At 56.3% G+C, this 15,706-nt stretch overlaps 3 protein-coding genes across 3 annotated transcripts; 1 reads left to right on the top strand and 2 right to left on the bottom strand.

The window, feature by feature from the left end:
- Nucleotides 1-782: 782 nt before the first annotated feature.
- VOLCADRAFT_121224 (uncharacterized protein) lies at nt 783-5,450 on the top strand (the record flags this gene model as incomplete). The annotated part of the gene is made up of 8 exons (XM_002953918.1): nt 783-1,044; nt 1,555-1,691; nt 1,823-1,933; nt 2,381-2,455; nt 2,785-2,917; nt 3,516-3,629; nt 4,077-4,236; nt 4,693-5,450. The coding sequence occupies 8 exons, from the start codon at nt 783-785 to the stop codon at nt 5,015-5,017; spliced, it is 1,317 nt and encodes a 438-aa protein (XP_002953964.1). The 3' UTR covers nt 5,018-5,450.
- A 2,059-nt stretch (nt 5,451-7,509) lies between these two features.
- VOLCADRAFT_121223 (uncharacterized protein) lies at nt 7,510-10,107 on the bottom strand (the record flags this gene model as incomplete). Its single annotated transcript, XM_002953835.1, has 4 exons — nt 9,569-10,107; nt 8,803-9,096; nt 8,150-8,356; nt 7,510-7,854 (listed from the first exon to the last, which is right to left on the bottom strand). Exons 1-4 carry the CDS (start codon nt 9,929-9,931, stop codon nt 7,510-7,512), a joined length of 1,209 nt encoding a protein of 402 aa, XP_002953881.1. The 5' UTR covers nt 9,932-10,107.
- A 522-nt stretch (nt 10,108-10,629) lies between these two features.
- Nucleotides 10,630-12,567, bottom strand: VOLCADRAFT_35477 (uncharacterized protein; the record flags this gene model as incomplete). The annotated part of the gene is made up of 5 exons (XM_002953834.1): nt 10,630-10,678; nt 10,866-10,960; nt 11,247-11,327; nt 11,867-11,934; nt 12,453-12,567. Coding segments are annotated over 5 exons (408 nt in total), but the record flags the coding sequence as incomplete, so codon positions are not given.
- Between the last annotated feature and the right edge of the window lie 3,139 nt (nt 12,568-15,706).

Below are 15,706 nucleotides of genomic sequence, written 5' to 3'. Positions count from 1 at the left end.
TGCATATAGTCTGTAGATTCTTCAGGGAAGTATCATATTCTGTGCAGAGCTGCGCTGTGACCTTAGATGCTTTCCGAGTTCGTATTACAACAACAAACGTTATGATACTCAGTGGTGGCCGGCCCGTCCTAACTGGTGGCCATGCATCGACTGCACCGGCGGCTAAGCCGCACTTAAGCAGCAACCGAGTATGCAGCCAAATCGTGGATTTTAGACACCGAACACACCATATCTGTGCTTGCGCTAGCGTTCAGGCACAAACATCGACTCCGAACATCCATGGTCCATGGTTCTTGCCAGCGGGAGGACGGGGAGCCGTGCCCGCATCACCAAAGGCCGCTTGGACACCCTCACCGCAGAAACAAAGTTTAGACTGCGTCCCGAGTCTTCCGAGCGTTGTGTGCAACGCCACATCGTGGGGCCCCACAGGCAGCTCACATCGCATTACAAACTCTCGCAAGGCTGCTGTGGAACACAACTATGGAAGTGTGCAGCGCCACTCTTTCAGCTCCTCTTCCTTCTCTCCATCACCACAACCATCACACCCAGAACCTAAAGTTTCAGCAGCAGCAGCAGTAGGCGAAAGGGGTCCCCGCTGGGCGGAGCAACGCAGCGGTTCTCGGATCACGTCACATAGCGGCAAGGGCGCAAGTCGCAGCGGGCGCAATGGTGGGCGCAATGGCTCTCCTGCGGTGGTAGATCAAGAACCCCAAGCAAACGGCGGGGCCCGGGAGCGGGCACGTGCATTAGCAACTGTGTCAGCACCGCCGCGAATGGCGCATATGGCCGCTGCCACTGGCCCTGTCGCTGCCCCAGCGGCTGCGGTGACGGCAGCAGACGCTGTACCACATCAGCAACCACAAGAACAGGGGCAGCAGCCGCAGCACGAGCGGGTGGTTCTCCCAGAGGCAGTATATCCGACTTTTGTTCCCCGCAATCCGGGTATCCTTGACGGGCAGTGGAACGCCCGCGATGAGGTCATGGTGCGGAGGGCGCTGCGGGATGCGGCGGAGGTGGTCGCGCAGAAGAGCCAGTCAGAACGAGGTTGGTGAGAGGGGGAGGCACTGGTGAGGGACGCAGGGGGGAGGGGAAGAGGGAGAGGGAGAGGGATGGAGTTGAAAAGGTATGCTTGCAGCCACCTAGCGACGGACAGACTCGTGCCCCCCAGGTCTCCCCAGTTGGGTTTCGGTTTGGGTGTCGTGTACGGCACCTCGTTCTCCATGGGCAAGCAAGCATTGGCGAGCAAGCACACATGCGAGCGAGCACATCATATTCTGGTCTTTCACGGAGATGTCGACAGCGTACAGATGTACGCACTCCCGTACATTCGTGTACGGTAAAAACGTCGTTCTGTCAGAAAGAGGCGGTCGAATTCAATATCTAGTTTATGTTGCAATAAGTTATGCTAACCCTGGTGTGCTATTCCTGAGATTTTCGGAACAGAAGGCAGTATATATCGGGTGCATTGAAAGCGCTTTTGGGGCCACGTACGATTGAGCGGGTGCTCCAAAAGGACGTCTCACATACGGCATATATGTGTATTTACGATTGCAGGCAGCATCACCATCCTTGGCAGTGAATTGACCGAGCTGGAGGACCTAGCGGAGCGTTACGGACAGCCGCGATTTCGCGCCAAGCAGTTACTGGAGGGAGTGCTCAAGGGTGCCCACAGCGTGGAGGAGATTACGGCGGTGCGTACTGTACGGAGCTGTACTGTACGGAGCTGTACTGGAAAATATGTATTCTTCTTCCGGCGCCATTCAGCCCCATTCCCCTGTCTCACGCCCTGTGCACCCGCCCGCCCGCCCACCCGCGTGTGTAGATCCCGAAAAGCTGGCGCGCTCAGCTCCTAGCCGACGGAGTGCGCTCCGGCCGCTCCCGTCTCCACCACTCGGTCGGCGATGAGGACGGCACACGCAAATTCCTGCTGCAGGTGCGGCGTATAGTGGCAGACCAGGCAGCGAGGCCACCGCTGCGACGATGTCCACACAGTAGTAGGGCGGATGGCGGCTTTGCGTGTCAATAGTTTAATTGTTTTGGAGTCGCTGCTGCTTTCCAGCTCTGAATATTTCCCAATTCCAAATCCGTGCTTCTTCGCACCTCTCCCCCGCACCCTTGCATGCGAGTACTTCGTCGTGTGCTTTTGCCACGGCGGTGTTCCGCAACCACCGCAACCACCGCAACATCCACGATTTTCGCCTCATACACCTACAACTCCCTTCCCTTGTCGACTGCAAAGCCACTCGCCCCTGCTTCGCCCCTGGCACATCCCCAACCGCACATGACTGGCGGCTGATTGGCGGGCTGACCGACGGGTCGGGTCCCGCATCGGTTTGGGGCTCCATTCCTGCCTGCCTGCCTGCCTGCCCGGTGTTCGCAGCTTCATGACGGCCGAATTGTAGAGACGGTGGGCATCCCCACGGAGGATCGCCTCACCGTATGTGTGTCCTCGCAGGTAGGGGGAGCCTGCATGCAGTCCAGTCCGGACTGGCGGGCGGACAGACAGCATGTCGGACTGGCCTGTTCAGGAAACCCAGACCGCCTCGCTGAGAACACATTAATAGACAAGTGTTGGGCGGTGTCGCGGATGGGAGAGGAGGGGAAGTAAAGCCCATCAAACCGATATAATTTAACGGACAAATGGCTTTTTGTCGGGATCTGTCCCCCAACTTCAAGAACGCCTTTTGGTCAGTTCTACGTCTGGTACACTCTTGCCCTGGCAGCACCTTCACTCGTTCGTGGTTCGTCTGTCCCCCGACGCACCACCCACTGCATGCCCGGCAGGTGGGCTGCCCCATGCGTTGCACGTTTTGTGCTACAGGCAAGGGTGGCTTTGCTCGCAACCTGGCGCCGCATGAGATTCTGGATCAGGTGCTCACAGTGCAGGAGCAGCTCGGCAGGAGGGTCAGCAACGTGGGTGGGTGGCGTGGCGTGGCGCGGCGTGATGATGCTGTTGAAAAGTTGCCGCGGTTGCACTGGCTGGGGCCGAGGGGTGTTTGGGGTCACAGCGCGGCAACCCTTAAAAAACTTTTGGAACAGCTTGCACTCACCGCGCCATCTTCAGACATCATCATCTCGCGCCCTTCTCGTTCTCCGCCCTTGTCGCCGCGGGCGCCTCCCTGCAGCTGCCCATCCCATCCCCTCCGCGCCGCCTGCCCAATGCATGCGGGTGTTGTACGTCATGTCGGCAGTTTGGCATCTTTGCAGATGCTCGCATCATCATTCGATTCCCATCCACTGCATAACTGAGTTAGCTTTATTTTCGTTGCGACCCCGCTCAAAGGCCATGACTTGGCGCTGTGGTGGCGGCTGTAACTGTGGCTGTGGCAGTTGTGCCTGATGACGTGTCCAGGGGGGTTGTCCGGTCCTCTGACCCAGTTGTGCCTGATGACGATGGAATTGTCCGGTCCTCTCGTTCCCGAGCGAGCCCCGTTTCACGCGCTCCCTACCTGGCTAACCACCTGCCTACCTACCCCCATGCCTCCCTACCTCTGACCTGCCTGCTGCCCCGGCAGTGTTCATGGGTATGGGGGAGCCGCTGCTGAACCTGCCCGCGGTGGTTCGCGCCTACCAGGGCCTCAACCAGCAGGTCGGCATTGGGGGAGCCTTCATCACCATATCTACAGTGGGTAAGTGCGGCAGGCGGGGAGAGGAGGGAGGGTTAAGAGGAGGGCGGGAAAGGGGGAGTGGAGCACCTTTTGGGCGCAGCAGCCACCACCTGTGCTGATTTATGATGCCACCTCGCTTCCCCGGCTTGGACGTCGGGCAGTTGGTTCTTTGCGTCCTGCATATGTATGATTGCCTCCTCCCCTCCTCTCCCCTCTCCCCCCCTGCCCTCCCGCTGCACCGTGCTGCTCCTCGTCTGGCATCTTGTGTCAGGTCTGCATCCCTTCACCGTCATACTGCTTCTCATCCGTACATTCTCCTCTCCCCCCATTCTGGGACTCCCCACCCTGCTCACCAAACCAAACACGTACAACTCCCCGAGTTCTCTCCCAACTCCCCCTCCCTCCCTGCCCCCTCCCTGCCCCCCCACCTGCCCACTGCCCTCCTCGGAACCCCGCGGACCCGATCAGGTGTCCCCAACGCCATCCCCCGCCTGGCCGCCTCCTCCCTCAAGGCCACGTTGGCAGTGTCCCTGCACGCACCCAACCAGGCGCTGCGAGAGAGGCTCATTCCCTCAGCCAAGGCCTACCCCTTGGAAGCCCTCATTCAGGACTGTGTCACGTACTACCGGTGAGGGGGGGAGAGGGGGCGGTGGGAAGGGGGGAGTGCACGCTGCTGCACCTCCTCCGAGCTATGGCCCTTTGGGGCCGCTGCCCTGAAGAACAGGGGGAAGGGGGGAGAGAAGAGAGAGGAAGGGATGTGTTTCTGTGTTTTTTGTTTTTGATGCTTCAGCTAAACCTCCGCAGCACCACCTCACCCACTGCCGCACGCTGCCACGCGCCCAGAACCTAGCCCAGGCTGTCGCATCGTTTTCAGATATAGGCATGATTCCGCTAACGGATGACCGCGTGGAAAGGTATCGGGTGGCTAAGGGCATCTCCCAATCCGACAATGCCCGGCCCTTTAACACACGCCAGGATTAAGAGCTCCGGAGTAACCAACCTTTCTTTCATATATAAGTGTTTTTTGATATACCTTGTAGCAACACAACAACAATAATATCTTTACCTCACCCCGCCGACGCAGCATCACGGGTCGCCGTGTGACATTCGAGTATACGCTGCTGTCCGGTGTCAATGACGAACTGGAACACGCCCGAGAGCTGACGGCGCTACTTCGCCGCCACGACCTCATGTCCCACGTCAACATCATTCCCTGGAACCCCGTCGATGAGTCGGAGTTCGTACGGCCCTCCCGCAACCGAGTATTTGCTTTCCGCCGCGCTGTGGAAGCCGCTGGCCTGGCGTGCACCGTACGGGAGACGCGGGGTCTGGAGGCGGCGGCTGCGTGCGGGCAGCTCCGGAACCGGTTTCAGAAGCAGCCGCTTCCTGACTTCCAGGAGCCTATGTGAAGACCTGTAGTGCCGATGGTAGTGCCGGCCAGGGCCATGTACGAGGCCCGGACGGTCATGAGGAATAGCGGGCGCAGCCGAGAGCAGGAAATACGGCGATATGGGGGGTGGGGATTTGCATGGTATTACGTTTGCAGCGGTTTGGGGGGTGGCGAGTTGGTGTTTTCCGGCGGAGTGACGGAGGTTGGTCCCATGGGTGTGATGGCCCCTGCTGCTGCAGCTGCTGTCGCTGGTCATAGATAGGCGCTGGGTGGTGAACGGCGGGAACCGCCGCGTTTATTTGGTGGTTATGTAACCGCAGGCGGAAGCTGTGTAGGATATTGTAGTCGAAAGGGTGGAGGCGGGGATGGGCGCCTGTGCCCAGGGAACCGCCATACGACGGGAAAGGTATGTTACTCTGCTTACTTGCAGTATTGAAACAATGATGAATTGGCTTCTCGTTCCGAAACAGCGTTATGTCGGCTTCTCATGTTACCCCATGCCCACACTTCGGCCTCGTCCCAAGTGTACTTTCACCGATCAGACCCCCAAGCTTTCTCATCTCGCCTACCTACGCCATTATCATGTCCATCAGCAACGACTATAATGAACCCATAAATCCCGTCGGGACTCTTGCGAACTATGTCTTAAGGCTACGGCGAAGACACTCGCACGCATGTTCTCCCTCCTCTCCATCTCCCCGCCTCGCAATCAGCAAAGAAACGGCGGAACCCCGCACCGGGGCTGGTGCTCCTCTCAGCGGCGGGCGCAGCGGCAGGAAAAGCAACATAACCCAAAGTGTGTAAAGCGACACCTCCACGACAACAACAGCACAGCAGCAGCAGCAACGGCCGAAATGTGACCGGGAAGCGATCCATTTTGCAATCATCCCTCTGCAGCAACAGAACCCCCCCCAATCCATAATCCATCTTTTGACAGAGAAGATGCCAGCTTCACTCTCCTGACATGCTACCGAAGTGGCAACTGGCCACCGTGATGTGCGATAATGTTACAAACTTTAGAGCCATGCCCCGAACTCAACGACTCAACTCCAAAAACACGACAGCAGCAGAAGCTCTTAAACGGCTGGCGAGATAGCAGCAGGCCACACAGCTAATCGCAAACAGTCAATAACCTAGACAGGCTCCCTCATCACTGCCGCTTTCGTCACGTACTAGCCAACGCGGATCGGCTAATCCAATCGGATAGCCCAAACCTCACCCAGCCCTTCCCCATCACGGATGTATGCAATGCGTGCATGCGCAGCAACACGAAGCACGACAAGGTCGTGCGCAACGGCAGCAACTCGGTCCTGACTGTTCTCAACACTAACATTCGGCAGCAGCAAAAGCAACAGCAATAGAGCACAAGCAGGACCGTCGCCAAAAAACCTCATCGTCTTAATCATCATTCCCACAAGGTTATCAACATTGCCATCTTCCAAGCGAACAGCTACAGAACCCCGGTGGACGGACCTCAAGTCATTTTATATGTCCACTGCACCACACGTCACCATCGCCACATCGTCGCATTATCGTAACAGACCCCGGCTAATGATTCCTTCTTAACCATAGCGTTAGGCCACAGTTCTCTCCGTCACCAAGCATTAAATACAGGAAATCAGTGCTACACGTGCAGACACACACCAACAATGTCCCCCACTTCCCGTCGCGATAAGAGCCTTAAGCTTCTCTCCCCAACCCGCGGTGCCTGGAAGCTGGGGGCCCCTGCTTCGGGTGCCCTCACCCACAGCTGCTGCCATCAAGCTGCTGTTGTTGCTGCTGCCGGAAACCTCCTTCCTCCATCCTTAGGTTTCCACGCCTAGGTTCCCCTCCGGCCCGCTAGCGACCGACCCAATCATGCAGCTGATGCTGGTCGTGCCAGGCAGGCACGCAGGCAGATTAGCATTAACCATCCATCACGGCCGCAGTTTCTATGGCCCACGACCGGCGGCTTCTCTGCTGCTGTCACCTCGGCCCCTTCTCCTCTCCTCATCCTGCGGCAAGAGCAGCACTCTTTCTCCTCTCCACATCTCTCTTTCCGCACAGACTCTCCCTCGACAGTCCTTTTCGCCTTCCAGTAAATGCACGAGGAAACATTAAGCTGGCTCCCGCTCGATGTAGCGCGAGAGAAAACGACTCGCAGGCGGGATGATGATAAGGTGGGCACCAACATGAACTCAGGCACTCACGGCTACAAGAGGGCAGAGGCGCCCAATCCATGCACAATAACGAAATACATCTTGCGCTGCGCAGGGCGGCATCACCCTCAACAACTAAATAGCCGTGTTGTGTTACTTCTCAAGGCACCTTGACAAAGCCCAGCTTTCCTGGTAGGTGACATCAACAAAGTCGAAGCTGGGGGGAACGCTAGTGCGACGTCACAAGAGCACTAGGACAAACGCGCTAAGCTTCAGCACCAGCCGCGGTCTCTGTAATACCAAAAAATCAGCCTCTCCTCAAAAAAGAGGCGCAACGATGTCGCCGCAACCGCCCGCCAGGGCTACAGCTCCGCTACCCCGCCTTGGCGCTCTCTCCAGCGCCGCTGCCGCGGCTGCTGTTGTTGGTAATGCTCACGCTCACTTGAAACATACCGTTACTGCTTACGCTGTTACTATCGCTTTTGCTTTTGCTGATGCCGTTGCTGACGGTTGTAGAGGCGGAGCCGCCATTGGTGGCGTCATATAAGGATGAGGTTGAGGACGAAGAAGGCGAAGAGGGTGAAGAGGAGGTGCTGGCCTTCTGGCTCCCCTCCGTGTCCTCATTGCCCGACCCCGCCTCTGCCTCCTCAATGGCCGTCTTGGCTAGACGACCCACATAGCCAATAGCCAGCAACGTCACCCCTAACCCTAGGGCCACCTGAAAATCAGGAAAGGCGGGAGGGGGGAGGGAGGGCACCGCCGTGTGCACTTGCATCTAGAGAGTCTCAGCCTCGCCATTGGTACCGTAGCCCCTTTCTCCTGCCCATCTATGCTTCTCAATACTCCCATTCTTTGGATTTAGCTCAGCCCCCTAACGAACGGTAGTATGAAGGACCAAGAGCTCTATCCAACGAGCCCTACGGCCATCCTGCGCAGCGCCTGACGTTATGCCCTCTCTACACTACCTGCGTCCCTCCGTCTCTCCAGGCCGCTGCCGATCCCATTCCCCGCACCTGCCAGGACTCCACCCCCACACTGCCCTCCCCGTCCATCAGTGCCGCCTTGCCCAGGTGGCCCGCGCTGACGTAGGCGTACGTGCCAGGCAGCATGCCAATCCAGGATCCCGCAACGTACGACCAAAGATCCACGCTCGTGAGGCCGTACAGGTAGTTTGACGCTGCCAACGGAAACAGCGGACTGAGCCGGAGCAACGTGACAAACTGCGGACCGGGGACGGAAGCAATAACGGAGACGATTGGAGCGTAAGGAGCACGGAAAACCACCGGGAAAAAGGACGAGCAGTACGGCGTATCAATACAACAAAGCTGTCCCAGCAGCCATATGAAGGGGGATGTATTTGCTTAACGTGACCTGCACGGATAGCAGCAGCACGCAGAAAGCCGAGAATTAACACCAGGAAATGCACCGTGACGCCAAGGCGGCAGCTCAGGGATCTTGTTTTCGCTGAGTAAGCCACGTTACCCCACCCCGAACACATCAGAACACCCGGCACAGCCCCAAATCCCAAACTCCAAAACCCCGGAACCCTCCAAGACATCCCGCCAACAGGGATACCATCGAACAGGGATATCAGGTTACCCGACTCCCAAAATAATCTACTCCCTTCCCCAATTGAAGCTCTAACCCGCCCGGCTAAACCCCGGACCTTGAAGCCGTCCCGTGCAATCGCTTTGTCGATTGCCGCGAACTTCTTGTTGCGCCGAGCCCACCGCAGCACCCTATCCCGGGCAGCGTAGCGGGCGATGAGGAAAGCGATGGTGGCGGCGAGGGTGCCTGACAGGGAGGTGATGAGGGTGCCGGCCACGGGCCCGAAGATGACCCCCGCGGTCATGGTGAGCGGTATGGCGGGGACTGCCAGCACCTCCAGTCCCGTGTAGACTGCCGCATAGGCCAAGTAACCAAGCGGGCCCCAGCTGTCTACCGCATCCATGAAGAACACCTGCATGTTCATGAAGAAATGTGTATATGGTTTGGAGATGTTGTGAGAAGGGTATTTTCTGGTCTTCGATGGGATGTAAAAGGATGGCGGTGGTATGGACGAAAGGCGGAGGTTTGATCATGGGTGGCTGGAACTGGAGGCTAGGCGCATTCGAATGATGCTAGGCTTGGGGAATGAAGGATAGGAAAGGGGGCGTACGTATTCGTAAGGAGGAGTGGGTACTTGAGATGGCCTAGAGCCGTCTAGCACGTTGGGAGCGCTGCCGGTTCTTCGCCGTCCAAAGCAAGTTCACAGGCAAAAGCCCAGTTTTGCCGGTGATAAAATTTACTACTGTCCTCAACCTTCGCATCCGTATCGCACGGGAATTTCGGTGGAACTTCCATGGAGGAATAGCATCCGCGACTGTCATATCCAGGCCTGGCTGACTAAGCGACGAAGGCATCCACACCGGATAGTGCGGGCGAGCACGCACCAGGAAGTCTCGTATGACATCTTTCAGGAGAACACCAGCACCCAGCAGCAGCGCGATGCCCATAATAGATCCAAGCCCAGCCAATGGACCGAGCGCCTTGGGTGAACCTTCCGGCTCCGCCTCCGCCTCCGCTTCAAGAAGCGGAAAAGAAGAATCAGTGTCTGAATCGCTTTCGGATCCAGATACGCTAATAACAGGCCCAGCGCCCTCGGACCGCTCTGGCCTCGCCATTAACTGCTGAGGCCCATACCGCGCAGCTGCCCCTCTATTTAAACTAAAAACGCGCAAGTGGTACAAAGGATGTATGGACCTAGGGCCGATCCGTCGTATGGCTGTCTGCATGGCCTGGCGCGGCAGAGACATTCTGTGGTGCCAGGCCCGCGGGCCCCAGATCGTAAGAAGGATATCCTAAACAAACAAAAGAGGGCAAGAGCAAAGCTGCGGAGAGGATGATACCCTTGAATATCCTATTGCTCCTTCAGGAATCCCAAGCAGTTTGGAGAAAAAAAGAACGATTGCAGTTCACAAATAACGTACTGGCTTGAGCATAACAGATTTGGAGGCGAGGAACATGCTGACATATCGCCGAAAAGGTTCCGCCGTGGAAAGCGTCATCTTGCAACGGGATTACACTACAGAAATCCACACAGAACTGCACCTGTCCTTGTATTATAACACTTTGGGTTACGAGGGTTCAAAACCAACATAACAGTATGAATAGACAACTCTTCCTAACTCGAATGCTACCAGAAGCAAAACTTGGCAAGTCGCCATAACCTGGTCAATTAGGATAGGAAACAGCGCAGCAGAAAATTTAGGATCTACCTTTCCATCCTCACGATATGATAACACCTTTCAAGCCAAACCTGTAGACGTGTATGTCCACAGCAATTGGGCAGGCACGCTTGCAGTTTTCATACAGAAAAACCTGGCTCAGTCCATTATCCAAACTTCAAGAACCTCGCTATTCCCCTATCCATCACCGCATCGTTGTTCCAGAGCTCGGTCTCTTCCTGAGCCTACGCATGCCATGCGGCCGCGTACTTTCGGCCGTCGGCTCGAAGCTGCCCCTGAATGGTAATCACAAGCGATCTGGGTCCACCCATGTTCCTGCACCGAAAAGGGATGTCCAAGTCACCAAGATACAGCCGGGAGGGCACGCATGCTTCCCCCCTTGGAGCCATGCATGGATCAAGCAGATTCGTATGGCTCAAAAGCCATTTGGAGGAAGCAATTCCACCTTTGCCCTACGCTCCGCACCCTACCAACAACCAACTTTACCAATGCCCAGCGCTACCTGTGCTCATTGAGGTATATGCCCTGCCAGGTTCCCAACGCGAAGCGACCTCGGGACACCGGCAGCGTCAGCGAAGGACCCATTAGGCTGCTCTTCTGCGGGACCGGACGGGGACGGGACACAACCAAGTCAACCATCGTCACCACCATTGACCAACGGGTCAGAAATTGCCGCGCACCATGAGGGCTTAGCAGTGAGGGTAATGCGGTACCCACCCTTCCTTATCCCCTTCTTTACAAAAAACAAGTCGCTGCAAAGTGGTTACACCACACACGCACACGCGTATCTGAGGTCCCGAGGATTCGCCCGCGGGGGCTCTCCCCATACAGGGCCAGGTTGTTTTTGTCCTCCTAACCCCAAACCCGCGCAGTCAGCACCCACCACATGGGCCGGCATGTCGTCGGGTCCCTCATCATCATGGCGGTAGTGATTGCCCTCGGGTGCCAGGCGGTTCAGTGCGTCCTGGAGGAAGAGGCGCAGCATAGCATGGCGTGGCCGAGGGGATAATGGAAAAGACACGTCGGGCAGCTCGCGGCGGGCAGGAGAAGGGATTTATGGTATGGGGACTAGGAGGGCATTAAAGCGCGGCACAGGGATTATTGTGACTGAGGTTTGAGCGGGTTGGGGTTGAGGGCTAACAACACATTGCCCCCAGTTGTGGAATGTAATGTACGTGGGCGACGACGGCTTCACCCCGTGCGCAGATACGATATACTTCTTCAAATTTTCCTCGTATCCAGGTGTTCAGATTCTAACCTCTCGTTCCGTCTCCAGCTGTCTGTCTGTCACTCTCTATCATGGTTCCTGTCCTTCCCTGCACGCCCTCTTAACGCCGCGTTGCGTTGAGTCATACTCACATGCCCACATCCCGTATGCCCCCACATCCCCATCGCCCACACGGCCCCCACATGTCCCATCCGTCTACCTCTGGTATCTGCTTCTCTTCATTCGCCAGTGGTTCGTCTTACCCCCACATGCCAACATCTATCTCACGCACGCACATTGAGGTCCAGGGGCACCTCGGGACTGGCGTTCTCGTTGATGGTCAGAGAGGCGCTCGTGTGGAGAACTGAGTGGAGTGGGTGGAGACCCGGGCGGCAGGGGATCGGGGAAGGGGAAAAGCCCTGAGGGAGTCTAGCATGGAGGGATGCCTTTTGATGCTGCCCAAGAAGCCAAGCAAAAAGGTCATCCGTAGCAAGGAGGTTTGCGGATCGCATACGCCATCGTCGTCATTACCATGCGGCGAGGACTTAGCCCCGAGTCCGAGGGACAAAACCCCAAGATGCGGTGGGACACGTGGTCAGGTCGGCTCATTTTAGTCCGTGTATGGCCTCCAGACAAGTGCGGTCAGGGTTGGTGCGGCAGGATGGGAACGGACAACGGACACTGATGGCCACAACAACAGGACAAGGCCCCAATTTCCCTCCAGGTCTACAAAGCCCGTGCCTGCATTTGCACGGATTACTACGTGAGATAGGATGCTGCGGATTAGGACAGGATCCGATACTTGGCTTGCGCTAATTGTACCGCGTTGACGCTTGGATCTGCGCCTAAGAAGATAAAAACGTAAATTGCCTGTGTACTTACTGAAGATGTTTGCCAGCCCGATCTCGTACGCCGCCAGCTCCGGCAGTGCTTCGTAAATTTTACGTGTGATGACATGGCAACCGCGCGGGTGTTGCGGCAGCGTGATAGTCTTCTGGAACCTGGATCCAGATTTTGTGTTTCGCAGTGTCCACAAGGCGTGTGTACGGTGACAAGCCGAGCAGGTGCTTCTTAGGCAGAACCGCCCGGGATTGCTGTGTACGCGCATGGGTAGGTTCTGCTACCCGTTGTCAGCTAGGGGTGTATCGACGCTCTCGAAATGCTTGAAGCGCTACGCGCGCCAGAACCAGTGTGCGCGCTTGACTGCGCTATGGAGCAGAGGAAAAAATGGTGCGAGCTTTGCCATCGGAACGCAAGGGGGCGGAAAGAAGTCACGCTGGGAGTGGGGGAGCGCAGCAGGTGGCAGCACTGCGACGGCTGTGGACGGGTTCCCGCCCTTTCCTGCTACTCCTACGAAACGCTTATAAATCACTTACCACTGAGTTGCTGGAACCTCCGGTGATTGGGTGGTGGTCACAGGTGAGGATGAAGTGGCGGAGCTTGCGATATCATGGCGCCAGGTAACTCTCCGTGCATTGTGAAACAAAGAGGCACGTTTGCAGTTTGGGCATGAAATCATCGTCATGAACGCAGGGGTGCTAAGCCCAAACCGACTCGAAAGAGTCGGGGTGCGCTGAGCTAAAACAGTGCGCGATTTACCCACAATTACAATTGCCATCTTAAAATTTTTCTTTGATAGTCTACTCACACAATGTTTTGGGCGACTAGGGATGTTGCGCTTTTTCGAGAGAGAATGAAATGAGTCGTACTGACACGGTTCCGGTTCACGTGTCCAACACATCTGTTACATATAGGCCCAACCATCACAATCAACGTTAGTTGTATTAATAGTAAGCACACACATCGGGTAGCTTACTGCCGGCGGTCGGAAACGCTTAGCGATTTCTTTGTCAGCTTGCTTTTACTTGCAGAGCGCGGGAGGCCAGAGTATTATGTAGCCCTTTTTGTAAAAAGTGGTGGGAGAGAATGAGCGGTCAACCGTTGCAAGGCGCACCGCAGCTGCGTGGCACCATACCGGCCAACACGCAGCAACCTTTCGCAACGATGTGGCCCAGCTACTACGCCCTTGGAGCCGGTAATAATCCTGCAGCTGCTGGTAGCGGGGCACAAAACGCACATACTGCTCCGGACTCTTCCCAAGCGGACGATGTTGAAGCTCAGCAGCGAGAAAGGGAGCAGCGCATTCTTAAAAGAAAGCAAGCAAACCGGGAGTCCGCAAAACGCAGCAAGCTCAAACGTCAACAGGCGGAGAGGGAGCTGCAGGAGCATGCTCGTCGCGTCGACGAGGAGCGCGACAGCCTTACTGTCTCGCTCGCATCAACTCAGCAGCGATACACGGATGCCCACGCAAAACACCTTGAGTTGCGCCGTAAAATTCAAGCATACGTCGACAAGCAGGCAGACGGCAGCAATGCAGGCAACAACCGGCCAGGAGGGTAGGGTTTGGGCCGCTTACGCGCCTACGCGGAGACACACCCCGCGTTCCAGGGGGGAAGGTGAAAAGGTCTTTGCCCTCTCATCGTCGCCTCGGGCGTATGGATGTCCCTAGGGGTATTTTGAAAAAGCGAGCATCGGTATGATATAGGTCGTATTATAATCGTGGTTATGGCTGGCATTTGCGCTTTGGAAGCGTGCGCGCCTTTGGCAGATTCCGTATTGTGACTGAAATGCTTTGCTGTGGATGTGCATCTTTGCGGCTGCGTCAACAGCACTGCGGTGAAAAACTGGTATTCGTGGTGTTTCCCTAGCCGTGGGTCAAAGGCACCGCATGCTCCCGGAAGGCGTGCTGCGGATGAATGATCTTCCTATGTCCTGGACCTAGAAGATATTGTCGTTGAATTCATGTTAACATATTCCCGGACAGCCTGGGCTAGACACGTTGCCTGGTCGGGGTGTTGCTGTACACGTGCATGTAAGCACGGCATTACCTTGCAAGCGGAGCGTCAACCTCGTCTTTGTGAAAAGTGCAAACTAGGCAGAGACGCACGGACACTCGACTTCCTTCTCTGCTGGATGGGACGTACTGTTCTACCTAGCTTTGCAATCCCCGATTGTTCGGCGGCGTTGACGTGAGCTCAAGCAGCTGCTGGCAGACCCCTGCTTGACTCAGAAGTACCACGGGGACTACCACTGCCACGAATCGTCTTCAACAGCCTTTCAACTCCAATCGAGATGACTGGGAAGCCTTCGTTGCAGGCCAACTGGCCGGCTGCCTGGCATGAGGGCTTTGTGGATCCCTTACACCCAAAGTTGTGTCGCTGCAAAGGTGGGGTCTCCAGGCTTCGCCGTTCACGCACGCCAGGGCATTTCGGTGTCTGATGGTGGGTTTCATTCCTGCAGAGAGCGGCAACTTGAGAAAAGAAAGACGACGTCACGCATCGTCACCGAGACATCGAACAGCGGATGCAGTGCTGGCTGCAGTGGCCGCTGCTGCTACTGCTGCTGCTGCTGCTACCCTTGCGCTGCCTCTACCGCTCTACTAGGTTTGTTCAAGGTATTGTTATTTTAGGAAAAAAAAGTTGAGGAATTACAGCGGCTTATTAATAAGGGTGTTGTTCCGCTGGGTTTCCGGCCTTGCTAGTCGGTAGTCTTCTCGTGCAAAAGATTGCCACGGCATATTGATTTAACTGTATGGTGGGCGCTTTATCGCAGTTTGTGTTGTTGGATTCGAACCAACAACTGGGTAGCCCTCCCTGAAGAACAGGTTATCGTTTGATGATGAGGTGTGCACCATGAGATGCCACTCCCGGGCCCTATTGGACACCGGAGGTTTGCTACATGGTGTATTACTACATGTCGTGACGTGTGCGGAACATGTGTGTGTATGTATGTATGTATGTATGTATGTATGTATGTATGTATGTATGTATGTGTATGTGTGTATGTGCGCTGTGTAATATTTTGATGTTTTTTCTGTCCCATGTGCTGAACACAGCATTCTCAACCACAAGAGGAGGAGTATCGCCGCGAGTCTCAAAACCGCAAGTGATATTGGCGTGTAACCCTGCGGCTGCGTGGTGGGGGAGGAGGCCACGTAAGCGTGCGGTGGTGGTGTGGTGACGAATGGCGAAAACACGATGAGGGAATAGGCGGGAGGACCGGCCCCGTTGCGGGTCACATACATTTTGGTGTTATGACGTACTGTCTTTGTTTGATACGCTCGTCTTTCTAACCCT

The sequence above is a fragment of the Volvox carteri genome (genome assembly GCF_000143455.1).
Source record: "Volvox carteri f. nagariensis unplaced genomic scaffold VOLCAscaffold_39, whole genome shotgun sequence".
In the NCBI taxonomy this organism is placed as follows: Eukaryota; Viridiplantae; Chlorophyta; class Chlorophyceae; order Chlamydomonadales; family Volvocaceae; genus Volvox; species Volvox carteri.
This window is presented reverse-complemented; position numbering and strand designations above follow the sequence as displayed.